At 49.7% G+C, this 24,374-nt stretch overlaps 1 protein-coding gene across 2 annotated transcripts in view; it reads left to right on the top strand.

The window, feature by feature from the left end:
• P2rx3 (purinergic receptor P2X 3) overlaps nucleotides 1-23,280 on the top strand; it is a 36,686-nt gene extending 13,406 nt beyond the window's left edge. For both annotated transcript variants that reach the window (XM_070031842.1, XM_070031843.1), the window contains 6 exons: nucleotides 3-144; nucleotides 617-753; nucleotides 20,552-20,645; nucleotides 20,897-20,962; nucleotides 21,798-21,875; nucleotides 22,584-23,280. In XM_070031842.1, the coding sequence (XP_069887943.1) occupies nucleotides 3-144; nucleotides 617-753; nucleotides 20,552-20,645; nucleotides 20,897-20,962; nucleotides 21,798-21,875; nucleotides 22,584-22,697 (631 nt within the window). In that variant the 3' untranslated portion in view covers nucleotides 22,698-23,280. The remainder of the gene's footprint in view (nucleotides 1-2; nucleotides 145-616; nucleotides 754-20,551; nucleotides 20,646-20,896; nucleotides 20,963-21,797; nucleotides 21,876-22,583) is intronic.
• The last annotated feature ends 1,094 nt before the right edge of the window (nucleotides 23,281-24,374 follow it).

The raw sequence follows: 24,374 nt of genomic DNA, 5'->3' as shown, positions 1-24,374 counted from the left end.
AGGGGAAACCTCCTGCCCAATCTGACAGCCGGGGACTTGAGGACCTGCCGCTTCCACCCCGAAAAGGCCCCTTTCTGCCCCATCTTGCGGGTAGGGGACGTGGTCAAGTTTGCAGGGCAGGATTTTGCCAAGCTAGCCCGCACGGTGAGCACCTGGTAGTTCTTTCCCAACCCCTAACCTAGAAGCTGAGCCTGACCCCCCCTACCCCCACCCCTCCATCTTCAGGGTCCTAGGATGGCTACAAGGATGCTGGGAGGGAGTTTGTGGTGAGACAGCGCCACCTGGTGGAAGCATCTTGGGCCTGCAGCTGGCTTTGTTCTGAATCCTTTTGTCCACCCCAGGCCTGCGTGGTCTTGCCTTCCATCACCCACTCCCCCAAGCTTCAGTTTCCCCAGTTTTCCTCTCCTTCTCCCTTCCACATCTCCAGAGAAAGGCCTTAGAATGTTTGATAAGGAGCCTACTCTGGCTCCGTCACTCACACGGGTAATCCCACCCTCTTGGGAGTCAGGAGGATCTACCTTCCACCCAGAGAACAGAAGAAGTCATTCTTTCCAGAGGGCGACCCCCTTCCTCTGTGGAGAGCAGGGGAGAGTTCATATCTGGTCCCTCTCTTCAGGGTGGCGTTCTGGGCATCAAGATCGGCTGGGTCTGCGATTTGGACAAGGCCTGGGACCAGTGCATCCCCAAATACTCCTTCACGAGGCTTGATGGTGTTTCTGAGAAGAACAACGTCTCCCCTGGCTACAACTTCAGGTAAACCTTCGCTCTCCTGCGACTTCAGAATAGGGTAGAGATGGTTCCAGAGAATTTCATCTCAACCAGCAATGCATGTTGGGAAGGAAAAGTTCCCTTCGGGGAAGGACTTGAATGCATTCAACTATTCAGGGTAGAGGGATGGAGGGATGCAGGGGTGGATGGATAGATGGACAGATGGATGGATGGATGGATGGATGGATGGATGGATGGATGGATGGTGAGGGTTAACATCACTAAAGGGAGAGGGATCAAGTCAAAGATTCTTCTCAGGTCAATAGACCAGATCTTCCAAAATGCCAGGAAGCTTCTTCAACTGTTCTTAGTTCTGGCCTTCTCTTGGTGATGTCTAGTTAGCTACATTCCCTATCCTGACTTCTCTAAGGTCTTTTACTCCCCCAAACAGAGGTAATAGCCAGTCCATTTTACAAGATGGTAGTTTGTTTTTAAGTCTCACGCCAGGGAATTCCATGAGTCACAAATAACAGGTATAATAACCATTACTTCTTCAGTGGCTTTTGGGGAAAAAAATAATTTAAGTTAGTTTTTAAATATCAGCTAATTTATGCCCCCAGTGGCTTTGGGATCTAAGCCGTTTCTTTCCCCTCCATCTGGTGGAAAAGGGAAGAGAAGAGCCACAAGTATTTAAAATACCTGAAGGCCCTCACACAGTCCTTGGCCTCCTCCTCTCTGAATTTCCTCATCTGTGACCCTCTGGTGATTTTGTGTTCTTATGGATGCTATTGGCCAACTCATGAAACACTCTGGCTGTTCTTTCTTTAATTTTTGAAGATCCCAAAGTTTCTGCTAGGTCTTCATTAATTACACTGTTAGAAGCTGAAGCTGCTTTAAAAAACTAAGTAATGATCGGGTTGATCATGGGAGACTTACATATTTTTTTTAAATTGTTGCATGTTATCTATTTTTTTAAGGTTGGATTTGTTCCCTATGTTGTAGGGGTATTCTTCATTAAAATGATCTATAGGGCTGGGAAGGTGGCTCAGTGGTAGAGTGCTTGCCTTGCATGCATGAGGCCCTGGATTCGATTCCTCAGCACCACATAAGCAGAAAAAAGCCGGAAGTGACACTGTGGCTCAAGTGTAGGGCATTAGCCTTGAGCTGAAGAGCTGAGGGACAGTGCCCAGGCCCAGAGTTCAAGCCCCATGACCAGCCAAAAAAATTTTTTTAATGATCTATATAACCCACCTTTACAACTTAAAAATAATAATATTTACAACTTAAAAAATAATCTCCCAGAGGCTGGTTGCTGGTGACTCACTAACACCTGTAATCCTAGCTACTCAGGAGGCTGAGATCTGAGGATCATGATTCCAAGCTAACCCAGACAGAAAAGTCCATGAGACTCTTACCACTAATTACCCAGAAAAAAAAAAAACAACACCTGGAATTGGAGGTGTGGCTCAAGTAGTAGAGTTCCAGCCTAGAATGAAAAACCCAAGAGAGAACACAAGATTCCCAGTACAAGCCCCAGTACCAACACCCCCCAAGACATTTTTTTTAAAAACTTATCTTATAAGCTTTATATTTAAGAGTTTAAATATATATACATAATATTTTGAGCTTCTTTGCTTCTACTTCCTCTGTGTGATGACCAAGGTACTCCTCTATACCCTCTGTCTCCCTGTATTGTCCTGTTTTGCTAAATAAATCCTTGTTAATATACATGCATGTATATGCACTACCATATCACATATATATGATAGCATGTATATAAATGGTATATATATATTATATATATGTGTGTATATATGTATATATATATATATATATATATATATATATATATATATATGATATGGTAGTGCACACCTATAATCCAGCTTGAGAAGTTTCAGTCTGTGCTCCACAGGGAGACCCTGTCTCCAAAAAGAAAAAGAGAAGAAGGAAGAAAGACAGAACTAGAAAATAAATTATATATACACATATATATGTTCTCTGAAAAGAAGAATTTTTAAAAATTGAAATTGCTTTCATAATCAACTCCAGAGTTTAAAAAACCATAGGAAACAACACATATTTTAAAGTAGGTTAAAAATACTGTTTGGCTCACTGGCAGAAATTGGCATATTTATTCAGTCAGTGCATCACACTGAAATCAATACAAAGGATATTTGTATGGTGGCTTAAAAATAGTAACATATTTTAATAAAATTCTCATGATCTGGAAGGCAAGTTTTCATCCTCATAACTTCCCTATGGCCTTTGGGAATTATTCAATCCTCCAAATAACACATTTGGCAAGAATGCTTCTAAAAACTATGACTATTAGTGTGTGTGTGTGTGTGTGTGTGTGTGTGTGTGTGTGTGTGTGTGTGTGTCTACACCAGTAACCGGTACTGGGGCTTGAACTCAGGGCCTTACACTCTCAATTGGCTTTTCTGCTCAAGGCTGGCACTCTACCACTTGAGCCATACTTCCACTTTGGGCTTTATGCTGGTTAATTGGAGGTAAAAGTCTCTCAGTTTGTCTGCCTGGGTTGGCTTTGAACTGGGATCCTTCGGTGTCAGCCTCCTGAGGAGCTAGATTACAGACATGAACCACCAGTGCAGGGCAAAAACTGTTTTATGAACCACCAACTACTTGTGTCATATAGTTTTCAAACAATGCCTTTCATTTAGAGAATGGTTTGAAGTGCTTTACCTTAATTCATTATGTGATGACCGCCCTGCCTGTCCCACATGGCCCAGTTCTAGTCCTAAATAAGTTTGCCTTGGGTTTTGGGAGACAGGACAGAGGATTTCTAGAGACTCTGACAGCATACTTCCCAGAGCCTACAGGAAAGATCTGGAAGGTGTGGGTCCCTCTGAGGACCCACTGACGCCTGCCCCAAAGCCTCCAGTAGACTATGGAAGGGGGCAAAGGAAACTTTCAGAGTAAGACCTTTGTGAAAGAAGTTTACAAAGGAGCTAGGAGCTGGTGGCTCACACCTGTAATTCTAGCTACTCAGAAAGATGAGATCTGAGGATTGTGGTTCAAAGCCAGCCTGGGCAGGAAAAATCTCTTGAGACTCTTATCTCCACTTAACCACCAAAAAAGCCAGAAGTAGAGCTGTGGCTCAAAGTGGTAGAGCGCTAGCCCAGGCCCTGAGTTCAAGCCCGGGCTGACATAGATAGGTAGGTAGGTAGGTAGGTAGATAGGTAGGTAGGTAGATAGATAGATAGATAGATAGATAGATAGATAGATAGATAGATAGATAGATAGATAGTGCATAGAGTCAGGTGGTCTCTGACAGGGTAATCTCATGATACCTTTATGACTTTTGTTGTTGTGATTGATTGTGGGGCTTGAACTCTGGCTCTACCCCTGGAGCCAGAACGCCACTTCCAGTTTTCTGGTGATTAATTGGAGATAAGAGTCTCATGGACTTTCCTGCCTAGGCTGGCTTTGAACCATGATCCTTAACTCTCAGCCTCCTGAGTAACTAGGATGACAGGCTTGAGCCACTGGTGCCCAGCTCCTGCTACTCTTCAGAATCTCATAAAGCTCCACTTGTGTAAGAATGAGGCATTACCCTGTGTACAACACAATCTGTGTATTTTGAGCAGTTATTCCTCACCCCACTCGACAGATGAGAAAACTGAGGCTCACAAGGTGAAATCAGTTTCCCAAAGCCACAGATACGATAAGCTTAGGAGGCCGGGTTCAAATATATATATTTTTTTCTTAGTTGATCACCAGCCCAAGCAGGCAGGCCAGGGACATTCATACTTGCTAATCCTTGGGGAGGGAGGGGTGAAGTGAGGAGGAGGTCTTTCCTGCATAAGAGATACTTAGAGCCCTGCCCTGGCTGGCTTTGAACTATGATCCTCCAGGCTTCCGTAGCTAGGATCATAGGCATGGGCTCCCAGCACATTGACTTATTTCTACGAAGACTCTTTCCAAGCACATTGAGAATGCACTGGGTGAGATCAGATGGATTTTTAGTGGACAGCGCTATTAGCATTTCTAAAAATAAGAGCAGCGGAATCTCCCGTGCATGCCAATCCACGGGTGCGCGTGGGGGTGCATGGCGGGGTCCTGCAGCTGAGGCAGGAGCTCTTAGCTCCTCGGCGCCCTGGTGCAGGAGTTGTAAGCTAGGCCAGCCATTTGCTGTGCGCGTGAGGGCATGAGTGTGCATGTGTGTATTGGCAGGTGTTTGCTCGTGGGTGAACGTGTGAGGCCGAGGGAGCACGTGTCGCTGTGAGTGTGCGTGAGCACACAGGCATTGGTGGTGCAGTGACAGATTAATAATACTGTATCTGTCAGGGTCTCAGCAGGAAAACAGATGGCACATGCAAATTGGGTAATTTGAGGAGACTTTAATGAAGGGACTGCTTTGAAGGTGTGGGCAGCAGGTAGGGAAAACCACAGAAGACACCCCCTGGGGCCTGGGGACAGGACCTGGGTTAGTACCACCGGATCTGAAGGGGCGAGGAAAGAGGCCATTGATGGAAATGGAGCAAACAGAGGCATGTGCCACAGGGACCATGGCCAGGGAGTGTGTCCCGGGCAGCCAGGGCAGGGAGGAGCATGGATAGAGCGAGTACCTTCAAGGAGAGAGAAGGGGGTTCAGTCCAAAGTCTTAAGAACATCTCATCTGTGAAATCAGAGCCCTCCTCTAACTCACAGAGGTTCAATCTCTTTGTGCCTTGGGTGAGGTAGAACATTGCCCAAGAAAAATGCCCGGTTCAGGGGCTGGGAAGGTGGCTCAGTGGTAGAGTGCTTGCCTTGCATGCATGAGGCCCTGAGTTCGATTCCTCAGCACCACATAAGCAGGAAAAAAAAGCTGGAAGTGGCGCTGTGGCTCAAGTGGTAGAGTGCTAGCCTTGAGCTGAAGAGCTGAGGGACAGCGCCCAGGCCCAGAGTTCGGGCCCCACGACCAGATCCCCCATAAAGAAAAATGCCCGGTTCACAGACAGAGAGGTTTCACAGGCTATTTTCTTGACTTTATTTCCAAAAATAGGACAAAAATGCCTTCTCAGAATAATCAGTCTGAGCAAGACTGATTGCTACAGTAATGGGGGCTCCTCCCCCCTGCCCTCCAAAATGCTAACACCCTACATGTTTCTTTCCAGTCCAGTTCCTGTGTGTTTGTTTATTGACTTATTTTGGAGGATAGTATTAGAGTGTGTACTACAAGCCTTACACTTGCCAGGCAGGTGTGCTACTGCTTGAACCACACCCCCAGCCCCTGTGTGTTTATTTTATGTATGTATGTATGTATTTTTGTCAGTCTGGGCCTGGGTGCTGTCCCTCAGCTTTTCAGCTCAAGGCTAGCGCTCTACCACTAGAGCCACAGTGCCACTTTCGGCTTTTTCTGCTTATGTGGTGCTGAGGAATCGAACCCAGAGCCTCATGCATGTGAGGAAAGCACTCTACCACAGAGTCACTTTCCCAGCCCTGTGTGTTTATTTTTAATTCCAGGCCTTTGAAGAACTCCAAAAGTTTATCCCTTGACTCTCAGATTAAGAAGGTCCTGAACAAGCTGAGTGCCTGTGGCTCATGCCTATCATCCTAGCTACTCACGAGGCTAAAATCTGAAGCTTGAAGCCAGCTTAGGCAGGAAAAATCCATAGGATTCTTGTCTCCAGATAACCACCACCAAAAATAAATTTGTAAAAAGCCAGAAGTCAAGGTGTGTCTCAAGTAGTAGAGCACCAGCTTTGAGCAGAAAAAGCTTTTTAAAGGACAGCACCCAGGCGCTGAATTCAAGCCCCAGGACTTGCACAAATACCAAAACAAATCAACAAACCAGTCTTGGATCTACCCAGTGGTGATTGTTAGGGTACTGCGGGCGAAACCGAACTGTTGTGCACAAAGCAAGGTCTGATTTCTCCAGTTTTCCTCTGAGACAGCTTTGCTACTAAAAGGCAAAGCAATTTTGGATTTCCTCTCTTGGTGTCTGGAACCAAAAAGAAAAAAAAAAAACCCTTGTTCAGATGCTAGATGTTCCTTGGGCAGTAGGAGTTTCTTAGCGATCATTCAGTGTTGGAAACATACCACAGCAGCTTTCAAGACGCGCAGAGATTTGGCTCCATTCCGCTTCCACGCCGAAGCAAGCCAATCGGCTAAGATCCTGGGGCCAAATTGACAGAGACAGCCTCGAAGTGCGTCCCTGGCTTTGATCATTCTCTCTACAATCTGGGTTCTTCTTCTAAAAGCCCTAGAGTATGTGTTAAAAAAAAAAAAAAGCAGCCATGTGGGCCCCTCATTTCCAATGAGACAGGCAGTCCCCCCCGCCAAGGGGAGCACATTTGCTTCCTTCTCCCCATACTCCTCTTTCTTCTTTTTTTTTTTTAATTTCCAATGAGGGGGACCCAAGCCCATTGCCTCCAGTTGCTAAATAGGGGTTCTACCTCCTTGAGCTCTAATCCCAGACCTTTGTTTCTCTGCTTTTTTTTGGTGGCCCTTTGAAGACTCAGGGCCACATATGAGCTCACTAGGCAAGCACTCTACCACTTGAGCTATTCCCAGCCTTTTTTTTTTTTAAGTTATTTTTCTCAGTTGGAGGTGAAACAATGGAAGTGCCCCTGGAATGCACACAGCCCTGAATAGTGTTTATGTCTAGTCTGCTGTCCCAGCAACTACTAAAAAAAAAAAAAAAAATGACACTCTTGGTGCCCTTACCAAGGAGCCAGAGACATAGCAAGTGTTTTGTATGCATGGTCTCCCAGACTCTGAAGAGATAGAACTTTCCAGATAGAAGTCTGGGACTTGGAATGGGGAGGAGAGGGGTTCCATTTTTCTGCCCAAGACAACACAGTGTTTGTGCGAGAGCAGCCTGGTTCCAGAACCTACACTCGCAGCCACCAGAAAGCCATCAGGACCAGCACGGCTGCCCATCATTTTACAGATAAGGAAACTGAGGTCAAGAATGACTCTGCAACACAGCAGCTCTGTGCAGCTCTCGGGTATAGCTTCTGCCCATAGTCTTTTGATCTTCCTTTGCCTCATTAATTAAAGATAAATTAATAGTGGTATCTTGTGCGTGTGTGTGTGTGTGTGTGTGTGCGTGCCAGTGCTGGGGCTAGAACTCAGAGCCTAGGCACTGTGCCTTAGCTTTTTTTGCTCAACGCTGGCTCTCTACCACTTGAACCATGGCTCTTCTTCTAGCTTTTTAGTGGTTGATTGGAGTTAAGAACCTAAAGGACTTTCTTCCCTGGGCTAGCATCAGAGCCACAATCCTCAGATCCTGAATATCTAGGATTAAAGGTGGGAGCCATCGTCCCTGGCTCTAGGCCATATTATCTTTTTGAAGAATCAACAACAAACATCGTTTAAAATGTCTGATGTGGCCAGTAGACATCCAGAGTAAAAAAAAAATTGGCTTTGGGCTATTCTGGAAGGAAAGGAGGCTCAGCCAGCTCTAAGGATGTGGCCCCCATCCCAGATGCAATAAGTCTGCCAGGAGATATTTTCCTATCAGCATAAAATCAACTGTAGACGTGTATTTTGCGGCTGGCAGAATTACTTCCCAACCAGGCAAAGCTTTGCTGAGAATACCACCTCCTGCACGTGGAAACTCAATTTTCCAGGCGCCCAAGTTTTCCCTCACAAGTCAAACCCAGATCTACAAGTTTGTTACTGTTTTCCCTGCTGCTGTTAACAGTTACTAGCCCCTGCTTCAGAGAGGAGTTCCCACCGCCCTACAGAAGGGAGGAGGGACCATTTCTAAACAGATGTCTCAGAGCTCCTAAGGGATTTGTACATGATGATTTTAAAAGGAAAAGAAAAGGAAAGAAAAAAGCCTTCACCATTCGGCCAGCAATTTTTTGACTGCTGATTGGTGTGAGTGGCAGATCTACACAGGAAGAAGTGTTAGCCAGAGTTGGAGCCATCCACAGCTAAAACCAAGTGCTTCTGTAGGTCCTGTGTTTCCTCACACTGAAGAGAAGTCAGGAATTAGGGAAGGACTTCAATGGTCTCTTCCAACTTCCAGTTACCTGTGGCTTTTATGGCTGGAAGAGGAATAAACAAGGCCCATTCCTACAATGAGTCTTTCTTCTAATGGAAATGTTAAACGTTAACCACTTTGCAAAACTGTTTATGCATACATATATACGTGAATACGTGTGTGTGTGTGTGTGTGTGTGTGTGTGTGTGTATAGCCAGCCCACAGTCCTACAATCCATGGGTCCTACATTCAGCCTAATGCGGCTCCAAGATACTTGGAAAAATACATCTGGCCTGAATAAGAAAAGACTTTTCCTCTCCTTCTCCTTATTTCCTAAACAATACAGTATCACTGCTATTCTTGCATAACATTTACATCTCATTAAGCATTATAGCTTAATCTGCCGATGATTTTTAAGTATATAAAAGGATGCGCATAGGATAAAGGCAAATATTGTATCTTTCCCAGCCCCCTGGGAAGTAGGGCTTGAACTCTGGGCTTTGTTCTTGCTAGGAAGGCACCTTACTGCTTTGAGCCATGCCTCCAGCCTTTTCTTTGACCAGGGGCTTGCTATCTGCCAGGTTGGAGCCAACCCTGCCTAGTTTAAGTTTTCCATCATGGCTGGGATGGCAGATGCGCATAAGCACTGCCAGCATCTTTCCATTGAGATGGAGTCTCTGGGACTTTTCTGCCTAGGCTGGCTTAGAACCACAGCCCTCCCAATATCTGTCTCCTGCATAGCCTCAGATGGCAGGCATGCACCACTGTGCCCAGCCATGGGTTGAGAAATGATCTTACAAACTTTTCTTGCCTGGACTGGACTCAAATCTCAGTCTTCCTTTTCTTAGCTTCCCTAGTAGCTAGGATTACAGGCATGAGCCACCTGTGCCTGGGTACCAGGCCATTCTTTTTATTAAAAAAAAAAAAAAAAAAAGGGACTTGAGCATCCATGGATTTTGGTAACCACTGGGGCTTCTGGAACCAACCCCCTTGTGGATACTGAGGTATGACTGAGTTTTGCACTGGGATACACCAAGACCAGTCACAATGCAAAGGTTAAAGCGCATAGAGCCCAGGATGCGGGTTCAAGTCTTGCTTGCCATAGAAATCCAGCATGATTTTGCCCAGGTACCATCCCTTCTGTGGGCCTCAGTTTCCTTCTTTTGTAAAATGAACTGGTCGAGGAGGATCCTCTTTACAGCCCCTCCTACCTCTAATAGTTTCAATCACCACGCGTGGGCGCCTGGGAAAGGGCTTAGGCTGGGGAAGCATGCACTATTATTTATAGACCTATCACATCACAATGGAGCTTCAGCCCTGCCCAGAAGATGCCCATGTGACAGATGATTTATTACAGTAATTGACGTTTGTACTTACTCATCTTTTATCTCTCCCTGCTCTCATAGCACGGGGGAGCATACACGTGAAGCATCTCAGTGCTACCAGGGCTCTAGAATTGCTCAGTGTGGCATCCTGTCAGGTCACAGGGCCCAGGCACCCTATGCAAAGGCGCTGGTGGAAATACTCCATCTGCAGGGGCAGGAGAAGCAATGTACACCACAGGGAGCCAATGAGAAAGCCGAGGCGGGCAGGGAGGGAGGAACTCAGTGGGCCACGAGCCTGTGAACTGTCCTTGAACAAGAACCACAGTCACAAGGACTTAGCTACAGGCCAAACCAGAACAGAGTAGTGAAGCCCCGCCCTCTCCTTCCTCCCCATTGGTCCTCACCAAGGCCTCCCATCAAGCCTGAAATCCAGATGCCAGGGGCCAGAGGGCACAGCCTATAGATGTCACCTTTGACACAGAGACATGTCAGCCTGCCAGGGCCTCAGTAGCCCTTTCTAAGTGGGCCCAGCAGAGCTCCTCAGCCCTGGCTACTCAGCCCTACCTGGGCCCCTACTTTTCATCTTCCTCTTCCTCTTCTTCCTGCTAGCTCATCGCTGGCAGCTGCCTGACATCTGTCTTTTCCTCTGATATTTAGGCATCATGGAGTCACACAGACATGCTGATCTTTCATTGGCATTTGGGGTGTTTCGATAGACCCCCCCCCTTTACTTAGCAAGCCCTCTTTGGGAAAGCAGCAGGTAAGGCAGAAGCTTTAGAGTCAGGCAATCTGAGTTCATATTTCAGTTGTGCTAAGTAACCTGACAATTGCTACACTTTATAATTATTACTTTCTTGTCAGTTGTGGGGCTTGAACTCAGGACCTGGGCACTGTTTCTGAGATCTCTTTTGCTCAAGAGCTAACACTCTACCACTTTGAGCCATAGTTCCACTTCCAGTTTCCAGGTGGTTACTTGGAGATAAGAGTCTTATAGACTTCCCTGCCCAGGCTGGCTTCAAACTGCAATCCTCAGATCCTCAGATCTCAGTAGCTCCTGAGTAGTTAGAAGTGCAGGCATGAGCCACTAGCACCTGGCTATGCTTTCTTCAGCCTGGGAAATGCGGGCAGGATTGCTGGATCATCAGGAGATGATCAGACTGAAAAATATGTATCAGGCACTGTGCTCAGTCTCTGCACTACCATCCAACAGCTCCCTTAAGCCTCTCAACAGCCCAACAGCGGTTGCTATTATCTCCACTGAATGCAAGGGGAGACTGACACTCCAAGATCACATAAACTCGTTCAAGAGATGTAACCTAGGATTCAGGCCTAGAATGGTCCCCATGCTACTGGCTACCCTGCTAGGCAGTACTGCCAGACAGAAGGCAGCCTGGATGGGCAGTCTCCAGCCTGGTGCTGAGCAGTGGTACATGTCCTCTCCCCTCCTTCCCACCCCCACTTCCCCTACCCAAGGGGCTGCTTCCAACCAATGACTCGCACTTTCCCACCTAGCCAGCTGCCAGATCTAAATGTTTTCTCTTCGGGAGAGAAACAGCCTGTTGTTAGCTACCTTTCTCTAGCTCCTCCTGCCAAGTTGGGAGAAGCTCAGTGCCACAAGAGAAACCCCAAGGCTAGTATTGGTAGACTCAGTCTTTCGAGAATCATCGGGATTCGCTGTCTTCATGGCTAGCAATAGACGGGGGATTTCACAGCCTCATTTCTGAACCGCTAAGCTAGCTCTCCCAGAGGAGGGGCGTGGAGGGAGAAGAAAACAAAAACCCTGATTTGTAGTGTCCGTGATATAAATACTCCACTGTGGTCCATTTCAAGCTACAAGTGTGAAGTCACTAAAAGTGGATTTGTGTGTGTGTGTGTGTGTGTGTGTGTGTGTGTGTGTGTGTGTGTGTGTGTGTGTGTGTGTGTGTGTGTGTGTATGTAATTGATACACATAGCTGCCATGGACCCAGACACAAACAACATTTGCAACTGTCTCTACTCTCCAAGCCTGGGCTCTGCAGTTTCGCCTTCTAGAAAACACATCACATTTGCTGGGTGTGATGGTGCACACCTGTAATCCCAGCTACTTAGGAAGTAGAGGTAAGAGGATCAAGGTCTCAGGCCACCTAAGGTTAAAAAAAGTGGTGGTACAAGGAGTCCTGGTTCTAGAAGCAGGTTCTAGAAGCTTCTGTTCCAGAAGCAGAGATAAGAAGAAGATGGTGTCCAAGGCCAGCTGGGACTATTAGCTGGAGACCCTATCTGATACAAACCCAAAGCAAAAGGACTGGGAGTGTGGCTCAGGTGGTAGAATGCTTTGAGTTTAGCCCCAGTACCACAAAGAAACAAAGAAACAAACAACAACAACAACAACAACGAAACCATGTCCTTAGCTGGGCACTGGTGACTCACACCTGTAATCCTAGCTTCAGAGGAGACTGAGATCTGAGGATGGAGATTCAAAGCCAGCCCAGGCAGGAAAATCTGTGAGACTCTTATCTCCAATTTAATCACATATGGAAAAAAGCTGGAAGTTGAGCTGTGGTTCAAATGGTAGAGCACTAGCCTTAAGCAAACTGAGCTCAGGGACAGTGCCCAGGCCCAGAGTTCAAGCCCCAGGACTGGCAAAAAAAAAAAAAAAAAGTCCCATGACAGCCTTGCAGTTCTGCCAGCCAGAAAATCTACCCATCCTCTGAGCTTTTCCACCCTTCACTCTCCACCTTTCCAGCCTCAGCTCCAGGGTCACTCTGACACTCAGCCGTGTCTGCCTCCCCGGGACGAATGTCTTTACTCGCTGTGCTCTTGGGATCACATGGTCTCCTGCAGCCCTTCCTTATGCCCACGGTAGCCTTTTGTACAATTATGCGATTCATGAATATTCATGAGCGGTAGAGCTCATGAGGTGTGTGATCTTAAGTATTTGTTGAAGGTTCAAAGAATGTGAGGCCATCAGGGGCTGGGCCCTATGTTGGATGACTAGGAGTTCACAAGGTAAAGAAGAGAAGGAAAAAACCCAGATGGAAGCTGTGTGTGTGTGTGTGTGTGTGTGTGTGTGTGTGTGTGTGTGTGTGTAGAATATATTTGGGCAATATGGGAAGGCAAGGGGTGTGGCTAGAGCAGCGATGTAAGTAGGGAATAGAACCCGTAGGTGAGGTCAGAAAGGTACATGGGCAAGGCTGGGAATGGGCCAAAATGTCACCCATCCTAGACATGGCCCATTTATCCATTCATCACATGCATGGATTACCCCATACACAAATGACCTCAATGACCCCTCAAATGCCCTACCTGGTTCCACTTCTTAATAAGTATCCCATAATAAGGACTTCGTGACAAACCACATTCAGACTTCAGAGCAGGCTAATCTGGCCTCTGCAGCTGGACTGACAGTTCCTAGCTTCACGCCCTGGTTCTTGGCTTTATGTGACTTGAGATGAGTTGTGTAACCTCTCTGATCCTGACTCCCTCACCTAGAGGGCAGGAAGAGCAGCCGTGCTTAATTTCATGGGGGTGGTTGTGAGCATGAAATGAGTTAATAAATCGAAGGCACTCGGAACAGTGCCCAGCACCTAGTAAGTACCTTATGTTCTGGGTTATTTGAGGCCAGTATCACTGTATTTAGGAGTCAGGAGACTGTACCAGTTAAGGTCAATGTAGATATTATTGCTTTATTTTATCCTGATCCTACAATCTCAGTGCATCTGACCTCCTCACAGGTTCCTTTTATTCCTACTTTTAAGGTTAAAAACAAAAACAAAAAAACAGCTTGCCCAGGGACAAGAGGCTAGTTTCAAGACAGTCTATAATCTTAGCTACTCAGGAGGCTGAGATCTGAGGGTCACAGTTCAAAGCCAGCCCAGGCAGAAGAGTCTCTCAGACTCTATATCTCCAATCAACCAGCAAAAAACCAGAAGTGGAGCTGTGGCTCAAGCGGTAGAATGCCAGCCTTGAGGAAAAAAAAGCTAAGGAAGAGCATAAGACCCTGAGTTCAAGCCCAAGTACTGGCACAAAGAGAGACAGACAGACAGATGGACAGACAGATGGATGGACAGAGACAGGTGGGTTGTGGTTAGTGGTGGAGGTCTGTGGAGACTCTCATGGGGTATTTGGTGTGAGAGAATGTGTGCCTACATATTAGGAGCAGAGAGAGACAGAGACAGAGAGAGACAGAGAGACAGAGAGAGAGAGAGACCACCTCCCACACAGTCCTCTTGGAGGGTTTATTAGAATAACTGACCCTCTTTCTGTCCAATCCTTTGCTGCTTGAACTCATTCTCTGTCCGCTGACAAATGGCCTCTCCTCACTGAGCCTCAGCCTCAGTCTTCTCAGAACAGAACTAGGGGAGGGGGTGGGTGGCAGGGCAAGCATTGCTAATTGCGGTGACAAACAAGCCCTTTGCTCCGCGGCTTAACACAAGGGTTTATTTCTTGTACATTGTGGATCACTTGGGGGGACGGGGGGGGACTACTGATCTCCAAGCAGTCATTCAGAGATCTTGACTCAGTCTCCCCTACAGTCCTCAGAGATCTCCCCTAAGTCCTGAAGAACTGGCCACTAGATGAGGAAGTGAGCGATGAAGGTGACACTGCTGAACCAACTCAGCCCAGCATGAGGAGCCTTGCCCCGTTGCAGTCTATTGACAAGAGCTAACCATGGGACCCCAGCTAGATGAGAGGGATGAGGAGATGATGCTCCAGAGGGTCCCCAGAGAGACGGGGACCCAGATCTGGTGACCACTGAGCTGTCCCGGCTGCAGGGCAGGGCCAGTGCCCCCACTGGCCACATGGAAGCCCAGAAGTCAGGACCCCTGAGTCCTTCCCTGGTCTGTGCTCTGTCCCTCCTCCCTGAGCTCTGTCCCTCCTCCCTGAGCTCTGTCCCTCCTCCCGGAGCTCTGTCCCTCGTCCCGGAGCTCTGTCCCTCCTCCCGGAGCTCTGTCCCTCCTCCCTGAGCTCTGTCCCTCCTTCCTGAGCTCTGTCCCGCCTCCCTGAGCTCTGTCCTTCCTCCCTGAGCTCTGTCCCTCCTCCTGGAGCTCTGTCCCGCCTCCCTGTGCTCTGTCCCTCCTCCCTGTGCTCTGTCCCTCCTCCCTGTGCTCTGTTCCTCCTTCCTGAGCTCTGTCCTGCCTCCCTGTGCTCTGTCTCTCCTCCCTGAGCTCTGTCCCTCCTCCCGGAGCTCTGTCCCTCCTCCTGGAGCTCTGTCCCTCCTCCCTGAGCTCTGTCCCTCCTCCCTGAGCTCTGTCCTTCCTCCCTGAGCTCTGTCCTTCCTCCCTGTGCTCTGTCCCTCCTCCCTGTGCTCTGTCCCTCCCGGAGCTCTGTCCCTCCTCCCGGAGCTCTGTCCTTCCTCCCTGTGCTCTGTCCCTCCTCCCTGAGCTCGGTCCCTCCTCCCTGTGCTCTGTCCCTCCTTCCTGAGCTCTGTCCCTCCTCCCTGACCTCTGTCCCTCCTCCCGGAGCTCTGTCCCTCCTCCTGGAGCTCTGTCCCTCCTCCCTGAGCTCTGTCCCTCCTCCCTGAGCTCTGTCCCTCCTCCCTGTGCTCTGTCCCTCCTCCCGGAGCTCTGTCCCTCCTCCCGGAGCTCTGTCCCTCCTCCCTGAGCTCGGTCCCTCCTCCCTGTGCTCTGTCTCTCCTCCCTGTGCTCTGTCCCTCCTCCCTGTGCTCTGTCCCTCCTCCCTGTGTTCTGTCCCTCCTCCCTGTGCTCTGTCCCTCCTCCCGGAGCTCTGTCCCTCCTCCCTGAGCTCTGTCCTTCCTCCCTGAGCTCTGTCTCTCCTCCCTGAGCTCTGTCCCTCCTCCCTGTGCTCTGTCCCTCCTCCCGGAGCTCTGTCCCTCCTCCCGGAGCTCTGTCCTTCCTCCCTGTGCTCTGTCCCTCCTCCCTGAGCTCTGTCCCTCCTCTCTGTGCTCTGTCCCTCCTCCCGGAGCTCTGTCCCTCCTCCCTGAGCTCTGTCCCTCCTTCCTGAGCTCTGTCCTGCCTCCCTGAGCTCTGTCCTTCCTCCCTGAGCTCTGTCCCTCCTCCTGGAGCTCTGTCCCGCCTCCCTGTGCTCTGTCCCTCCTCCCTGTGCTCTGTCCCTCCTCCCTGTGCTCTGTTCCTCCTTCCTGAGCTCTGTCCTGCCTCCCTGTGCTCTGTCTCTCCTCCCTGAGCTCTGTCCCTCCTCCCGGAGCTCTGTCCCTCCTCCTGGAGCTCTGTCCCTCCTCCCTGAGCTCTGTCCCTCCTCCCTGAGCTCTGTCCTTCCTGCCTGAGCTATGTCCTTCCTCCCTGTGCTCTGTCCCTCCTCCCTGTGCTCTGTCCCTCCTCCCAGAGCTCTGTCCCTCCTCCCGGAGCTCTGTCCTTCCTCCCTGTGCTCTGTCCCTCCTCCCTGAGCTCTGTCCCTCCTCCCGGAGCTCTGTCCTTCCTCCCTGAGCTCTGTCCCTCCTCCCGGAGCTCTGTCCCTCCTCCTGGAGCTCTGTCCCTCCTCCCGGAGCTCTGTCCTTCCTCCCTGTGCTCTGTCCCTCCTCCCTGAGCTCGGTCCCTCCTCCCTGTGCTCTGTCTCTCCTCCCTGTGCTCTGTCTCTCCTCCCTGAGCTCTGTCCCTCCTCCCGGAGCTCTGTCCCTCCTCTCTGTGCTCTGTCCTTCCTCCCTGAGCTCTGTCCCTCCTCCCTGAGCTCTGTCCTTCCTCCCTGAGCTCTGTCCCTCCTCCCTGAGCTCTGTCCCTCCTCCTTGTGCTCTGTCCCTCCTCCCGGAGCTCTGTCCCTCCTCCCTGAGCTCTGTCCCTCCTCCCTGTGCTCTGTCCCTCCTCCCTGAGCTCTGTCCCTCCTTCCTGAGCTCTGTTCCTCCCCCTGCACTCTGTCCCTCCCTTTGGAAAAGAGAATGCATTCTGCCAAGCCTCTTCCAGGGTGGGTGGCTGGTGAGATAATGATCTTACCATACTTACTGCCTCTTGGAAGGCAGGTGCTGGAGAAAACCCAAGTCCGCTCTGATTTCTCTCCCTGTTCCTTTCACATTTCTTACCAGGATAAATTTAGCCAGTTCTCACTCTGAACAGCAGGGCCCAGGATGTCATCATCTTCTTCTTCCTCTTCTTCTTCCTCCTCCTCCTCCTCTTCCTGTCCTTCCTCTTCCTCCTCTTTCTCTTTCTCCTTCTCTTCTCCTCTTCCTCTTCCTCATCCTCTTCTTTTTTCTCTTTCTTTTTTCCTTCTCCTCCTCCTCTTCCTCTTCCTTCTCCTCTCCTTCTTCCTCCTCCTCCTCCTTCATATCAGAGTTTTCATGGCTGCACCCTTAAGCTAAGAATGCAGGTTTTGGAACCACACACCCAACCCTTGCGCTTTCCCAAATATCTTTGACCTAACCTTTGCCCCCTTCCAATGAATGTCAGGTGCCACAATTTTAGACAAGGGCCTTGAATTCTCCCATAGTGTCCAGTAGAGTAAGAACGCTGAATTTAGAAGAGCCTTGAGACCTTGCATAAGGGCTACCTGTGTCCTTAACAGCCACCTTAGAGCTGGAGGGAGGCTGGCTCCGATGGCTCTGAGCTTCAAGTGTGGGCTTCGGAGTCACCAGTGCAGATCAGAATCTAGATTCAAGCAAGTTATATTCTCTTCTGTCTGTTCATCTATAACATGAGTTGACAAGGCTGGTTCTTCATGAGGTTAACCAAGATGCTTATATCATGAAGGGTAGAGAGATGACTTTCAGGCCAATCAGAAAGCCACAGGGAGAACTTTCTGAAGCCTCTGCCCATTCCAGATCCTTCTTTTCCAGACTTTTGAGATCTCCTGAGAGGCTCTTGGATCTGACCAATGATAAAGAAATGATATCCTTCCAGATGCCCATGTTACCATCTTTCCCTGCTACATCTTCAACTCCTGCCTTTTTCATAGTTGGTGCAAATCTCTCCTGCTACCATCTAGATAAAACTTACCAGAGTTAACAAGTTTCACCTCTCAACTCTTTCCCTAACTTCCAAGTCTTTCTTGGGGCCAAGGGACTTTACTTCCTTTGCCTTCCTTGCTGAGCCACTTATTTTTACCCTGGGCCTCCTCTGGAGAAGATCCTGTAGTTTGTCCAACCTCTCTTCCTTCAGCAGGATAGCTCACAGGAAAGTGCCTGGGCCAGGTTTCCTTCTCCCTCTTTTCTCCTTGCCTCCCAAACTTTGCCTCACCAAATAAGAGCCCATAGCAAACAACTTCCTGGGTCAAGCTCTTCCTCCCTAACCTTTGTCTCACCAAATAAGAGCCCATAGCAAACAATTTCCTGGGTTAGGCTCTCCCAGGGAGCTTTGCCTCAACACATGCTTTTCAATCTTCAGCAACAGGAGTGTAGATCAGGTGAACAAGTTCTGGCCATGCCCAGGCATAAGCAGAAACAGCAAGTGTACTGCCTTTATTTCTATACTCCTTCTTGACCCAGATAAAACCTGGGCTGGCCACTTTGCAAAGTGGGGAGGGGTTAGGTAAGGCATCCTGCAGGACACAAGAATGGTCTCCAATGGAGTGACAGGATGAAGGGAGGGTATTCACAAAGGGGTGCATGGGTAAAGGGAAACAAGCAAACTGATGAAGACCACCAAAGGCTGGCAACATATGGAAACTGCTGCCCCCTGTGTGTGGGGGGGGAGGGGGAAGCAGGGAGAGACGTACAGAACCTGGTGAAGGTGAGGCTACAGGACAGGCCTTGCCCTTGGCCTTCAGTGGATAATAAGCAACTGCTACAGACCTAGAAGACTGAATACCCTGACCTTTCTGCATCCCATCCCCCTGCGCATCCTCTCATTTTCCACCCCGCTCCGGGGCCCCTATCTCCTATTGATACTTTCCATTGATGCATCCAAGTGGAACAGTTGGTAGAAACAAGGCTTCAGACCAGCCAGGCTTCCAAGGCTCAGAGCTGGGCAGAGAATGGGAGAATGCAGGTGGGGGGGCCAGTGAAGAGGTTGCCGTGAAGAGTTGTTCTCAACAATTAACAGAGCTTCGGAGAGGTATGAGCACCCGCAGTGTTGCACACCTGGAGGCTAGGTCACATGGGCCCACGTGGTGGAGCCAGCATGGAGATTTGTTTCCGTCCAATTCCAGAGTTTCCCTGTGCCCAGTGGCAGCCAGACCAGTGGAAATCATTTTATGCTTCCAGGTGACCTTTTCCCTCCCGTGTCTGGGGTCCTCCACTACTGAATTGCTTGAGACTCCACACTGGGCAGTCTCAAACTCAGAGGTGTCTGGAAAGGGCACCACATTGCTCACTGCAGAATTTCCAGACCCCTCTCCCCACAGAGAGAGACTGGGAGTGAGCGGGGCCCAGGATACCTTAGAGGGTGTCAGCCAGCACTGGTAAGAGCAGTGTCAACCACACACACTTACAGATTTTTCTGGGCTCTTCCATCCCCACCATCACTTGCCAAGGATACTGGCAGCAGAAATTGACTTTACATCCAAGGGACAGTTGCTCAAAGAGATTATACCGTGTGAATGTTAACATTTGGGTTATGATAGCAAGTACAGTGGCTGGGAAAGCCAAAAGATTCATGCAAGTTGAATCTCAAATCCAGCCGCAGGCAAAGTCCCTTCCTTCCCATAGCTCTCTCTCCACTCTGTATTGAGCACCTCTCTCTCTCTCTCTCTCTCTCTCTCTCTCTCTCTCTCTCTCTCTCTCTCTCTCTCTCTCTCTCTCTCTCTCTCTCTCTCTCTCTCTCTTTCTCTCTCTCACCCTTCCCCCCCCTCTCTCTGGTGACAATATAATGTGACTGTTCTCATAGTCTCTCACAAAGTACAGAACACCCAGAGGCCAAATCAGAGAAGGGACAGGGGACTAAAAGTCTGGGACTTCTGCGAATCAGCTGGGTAAACCCAACTGGCCAAGTGACTGAAGTCCTCAGAGCCTCATTTGGAGAACAGGACGGTCACTTTCCTCTTTCATAGTACTGTCATCCAGGGGAAGCATCCGGAGGTGTCTGAAAGCGTTTTTGTCTACAACTCCACAAAAGTAAATGGATTTCATTAGCAAATAGCAGCAGCCGGTATCAGCAAGTGTGTCCTGAGGGTTGACTGTGTTCTCAACCCCGGATGCATGTGGCCCTCACTCGATTCTCCTGGAAGCCTGGAGAAGCAGGACTTTTGTATTGCTCCCCCTCACAGATGAGGCACCCAAGCCTCAGAGATCAAGAACTGGCACCGCAGGTTGGTTGGATGAGATGCCTGGAAAATAGGATGATGGAAAGGGGGGGGGGCCGAGGGATAGAGAGTGAAGTACCTGCAGCGAGATACCCAAATACGACTCTAGGATACCCAAACAAATACAACTGAAGATACCTGGTCTCCAGCAGTAGCTCAAACCTTTGCACACACCAGCCTCACACAGGAAAATGATTTGACAAGGGAGAGCCTTGGGTCTTGCCCTCAGAGATGCTGGTGCTACAGATTCTGGGTGTGACCCCAGAATCTGCCTTTAAAACAAGCCCCCCCCCCCAGAGGATGCCTGTAGAGTGGAGATGTCAGGCAACCACCTAGAAAGAACTTTATCAGATGTCTCAGCAAACCACTGGTAAGGATTGGTTGGTCAGTGAGAGCCATGTGGCTCTGGAGGAGCCCAAAGGATCAAACAGGAGACCCACTTTACCTTTCCGTCCGCCAGATTCGCCAAGTACTACAAGACAGAGAACGGCACGGAATACCGCACGCTCCTGAAGGCTTTCGGCATCCGCTTTGATGTGCTGGTTTATGGGAATGTGAGTACTGGAACTGGGTATGTGGGGTGGAACAGGGAGACATTACAGGCAAGCTAGTGAGCCCCGAAGAGGCCCCCCCCCCGAGGGGCCGGAGCATGCTTCTGGCCACGTCTCTGTCACCTCACCTGGCACCCGCTGTCCCATCAAGAGCCCTTGTGACTGCATGGCATCTCTAGCTTGGAACCTCAGGCTTCATGCCTACCTCCCCTGCTGGGCCCCGGGCCCCATGGCCTCGATCTTTGTGCCCACAGGCCGGCAAGTTCAACATCATCCCCACCATCATCAGCTCCGTGGCGGCCTTCACTTCCGTAGGAGTGGTGAGTTCTGCCCCTCTCATCTCTGACCGGCAGCCAGGCCAGGTGGGACACAGCCAAGCCCAGCAGGCAGAGAGCGGCCTCAGTAAGCCCTCGCTCTGGGTGCCTCAGCCTCCCTCTCCTGCTGAGTGGCCCCGGTTTGAACATCTCTATCATTGCTTGCCGAAGCTCATGACCTCCCCAAACTGACGTTTGGTTTCCAGGAGGCATCATCCTCTAAAATGATCCTGTTTCTCACTGGGGAAGACACTCCAGCTTTCCAAAGACCTCAAGTTCCTTAGCAAGAAACAGAGACACTGGGCACTGGTGGCTCACGCCTGTAATCCTAGCTACTCTGGAGGCTGAGAGCTGAGGATTGCGGTTCAAAGCCAGCCCAGGCAGGAAAGTCCATGAGACTTTTATCTCCAATGAACTACCAGAAAAGTGGAAATGGCCCTGTGGCTCAAAGTGGTAGAATAGTAGACTTGAGCTAAAGAGCTGAGGGACAGTACCCAGGCCCAGAGTTCAAGCCCTACAACCAACCAAAAACAAAAATAAGAAGAAAAGAAACAGAGTCACTTGGCCAGGCAGGGACACAGCCCCATTTCTCCAGGTCCCCTCTGCTTCTCTACCAAGGACTCTGTGTGTATGACCTGGGGTCATGCCCAGGAGCTGGGATGGTGAGCAAAGCCCTGAGAGAAAACATAAGCCAGGCCTCTCTGGAGGACTTGCTCTCTACCCCGGCCTACCCAATCTGTCCTACCCAGGGTCTGGCCAACTCGATGTCCACTTGAGCCCTGCCAGCTTGCTCCTACCCATCCCTGGTGGCGCCTCTGAGCCTTCCCTGTCTCTCCTCCAGGGGACTGTTCTCTGTGACATCATCCTGCTCAACTTCCTCAAGGGGGCCGATCAGTACAAAGCCAGGAAGTTCGAGGAGGTGAGTTGGGGGCCGAGGGATGGTGGGGACAGTAAGAGGTAGGGAAGAGGGGGCAGGGAGGGACATGAGACATCAGGAACTCCCCGTGGATCGCTTTCTGGGGTCTTCTGAAGTCAAGTTCATTGGGCCACAGTGAATACGTGGGATCCAGACAAGAGAGGATTTGGCCAAGAGTTGATAGAGAACTATGGGATTCTGTGCATCCTCACTGTCAACACCCCCACGCTCTCCATTTGGGGGGATGGGACCAATCTTGCAGGAGCCAATCTTGGCTCCAGTTTCTGTTTATCCATAGAGTACCTGCAAAGAGTCAAGATGCCCAGATTCTCCCCTAATAACCAGGCTGTAGACCCCACTTCTGATTCTATCAAGTGGGTCACAGAAAATGACCTTGCCCTCGCCAGGCACTGGTGGCTTAAACCTGTCATCCTAACTACTCAGGAGGAGGCCAAGGGCTGAGGATCACAAGGCCAGAAAGACCAGGAGATGCTCCTCTTCAGTTAACCAGCAAAGTGGTTAAGCCAGAAGTGGAGCTGTGGCTCAAGGGATGGAGCACTAACCTTGAGCAAAAAGTAAATAAATAAATAAATAAAATCTCAGGGACATTGCTTAGGCCGTGAGTTCAAGCCCCAAGACTCCCCCACCTCCCATCGCCCCCACAAAGGTCCTTGCCCGAGGTCAGACATGATAATGCCCTTCTGCTTGCAGGTGAATGAGACAACACTGAAGGTCACTACCTTGGCCAACCCAGTGGACCCCAGGGACCTGGCCACTGAGGAGAAGCAGTCTACAGACTCAGGGGCCTACTCCATCGGCCACTAGGGCCTGGCTAGGGCCTGAACTCACCCTTGGGCTCCAGATCTCCCAACAAGGGCCCTACCTGGGCAAAGGGAGGGGGGTGAGGGAAAACATGGGCTCTCATGTCCTGTGGCTCACCCCTAGGCCACAGATGAGACACAGTTGGTTGGGTCCCATTGCTCCAGGAAAAGGTGGTTCTCCCCACTAAGCCCTGAATTGTTACCTTCACCCCTTGCATGCCCCATCTGCTTCCTGGGACCCTCCCCCCCCCCCCAGGGAAATAGCAACTGAGTTAGCTCCCTCCTGAAGGCTAGAGACAATAATAGTAGTCCCATGATGGCCCACTAAGTGCCATGCACTTTAATATGCATTATCTCAGTTAATCCTTAGAAGACTCCTATGAGGTAGATATCCATTTCCCCATTTTGAAGATAAACTGTGGCTCGGTTGGAAGAAGACTGAATTATTCAGCCCAGGAAGTAAGAAAGCTGAGATTTGAACCTAGGTCTGACTTTCCCCATACCCATGAAGGAACAATGAATCTTCCTGGCATCTGCTCTACTGTTACCCTGCCCTGTTTCCCTGCCCATGATTAGGACAATAAAGAGTTAATCCAAGCTTTCCCAGAAACTCAGGTCCCACTAACTGGAGGACCAGACCGTGGTAGAAGGTCTCGTCTCTGACTTGGGTGGGTTGCAGATGCAGAAAAATAGGAGTGACTATCAGTGGATTTCTCTTCACCTCACCCTAAAGCTCAATCCAAAGCAAGGAATGGACACCTCCTATTCCCCTTCTGAACCCCCCTCACTCAAGAAGTTACTTCCAGGATAAAAGGTGGCTGGATGACAGAGAAGCCCAAGAAGACAAGGGTCTCCATTTAAAACACTGGTGGAACAGCTCCCAGGAAAGCCTGGTGCAGGTGATCTCAGGAGGCTGAGATCTGAGGATTGTGGCTCAAACCCATCCCAGGCAAGAAAGTCTATAAGACTCTTATCTCCAACTAAATACCACAAAAGCTCGAAGTGGAGTTATGGCTCAAGTGGTAGTGGTAGAGCATGAGCCTTGAGCAAAAAAGCTCAGGGATAGCTCCAGGCCCTAAATTCAATCCCCAAGACTAACACACACACACACACACTCACACACACACACACACACACACACAACTCCCAGTGAGAACCAGTGCCTATGGTCAGCCAGACCAACTAAACTTTCTCCCACAGAAATGGGCAAAAGGGACCTTCAAACCCATCTTGTGAAACCCTCTTGCTTACGATGAGCACACTGAGACCCCAAAGAGAACAGAACATGTCCAGTGCCCCAGAGCTAGTGGCCAAGAGAGATTCATGGTGTCCTGCCCCTCAGAGAAGGAGACAAGAGGAAGCTGGAGAGCCGTGGAGAGGTCCAGTCATCGCTCACGCTGGCTTCCATTGGTCCAAGTGCCCGGCTGATGCTTTCTTTTCTTTGTAGGTTAGTTGGGCTAAACCAGGTTTTGCTCCAGTAACAAGTAACACTTCAAGGTTTGCTATAACAAAGTAGGTCAGAGAGCCTCCCCACGTACTACCTGTGCCATCTGAGCCCCAGGGACTCCCAGGTCCCTGTAGTAGGGAAAGCGAGCTGGAGGATCATGGGAATTCTTCAGAGACCAAGTCTGAGCTCACTTCCAGCCACATCCCATTGGCCCTAGGTGGGCTGCAAAGTCCA

This window comes from Dipodomys merriami, unplaced genomic scaffold, assembly GCF_024711535.1.
Source record: "Dipodomys merriami isolate MVZ:Mamm:240054 unplaced genomic scaffold, mDipMer1.0.p SCAF_21, whole genome shotgun sequence".
NCBI lineage: Eukaryota > Metazoa > Chordata > Mammalia > Rodentia > Heteromyidae > Dipodomys > Dipodomys merriami.
Note: the sequence above shows the minus strand (reverse complement) of the source record. Positions and strands in the feature narration are given on the sequence as shown.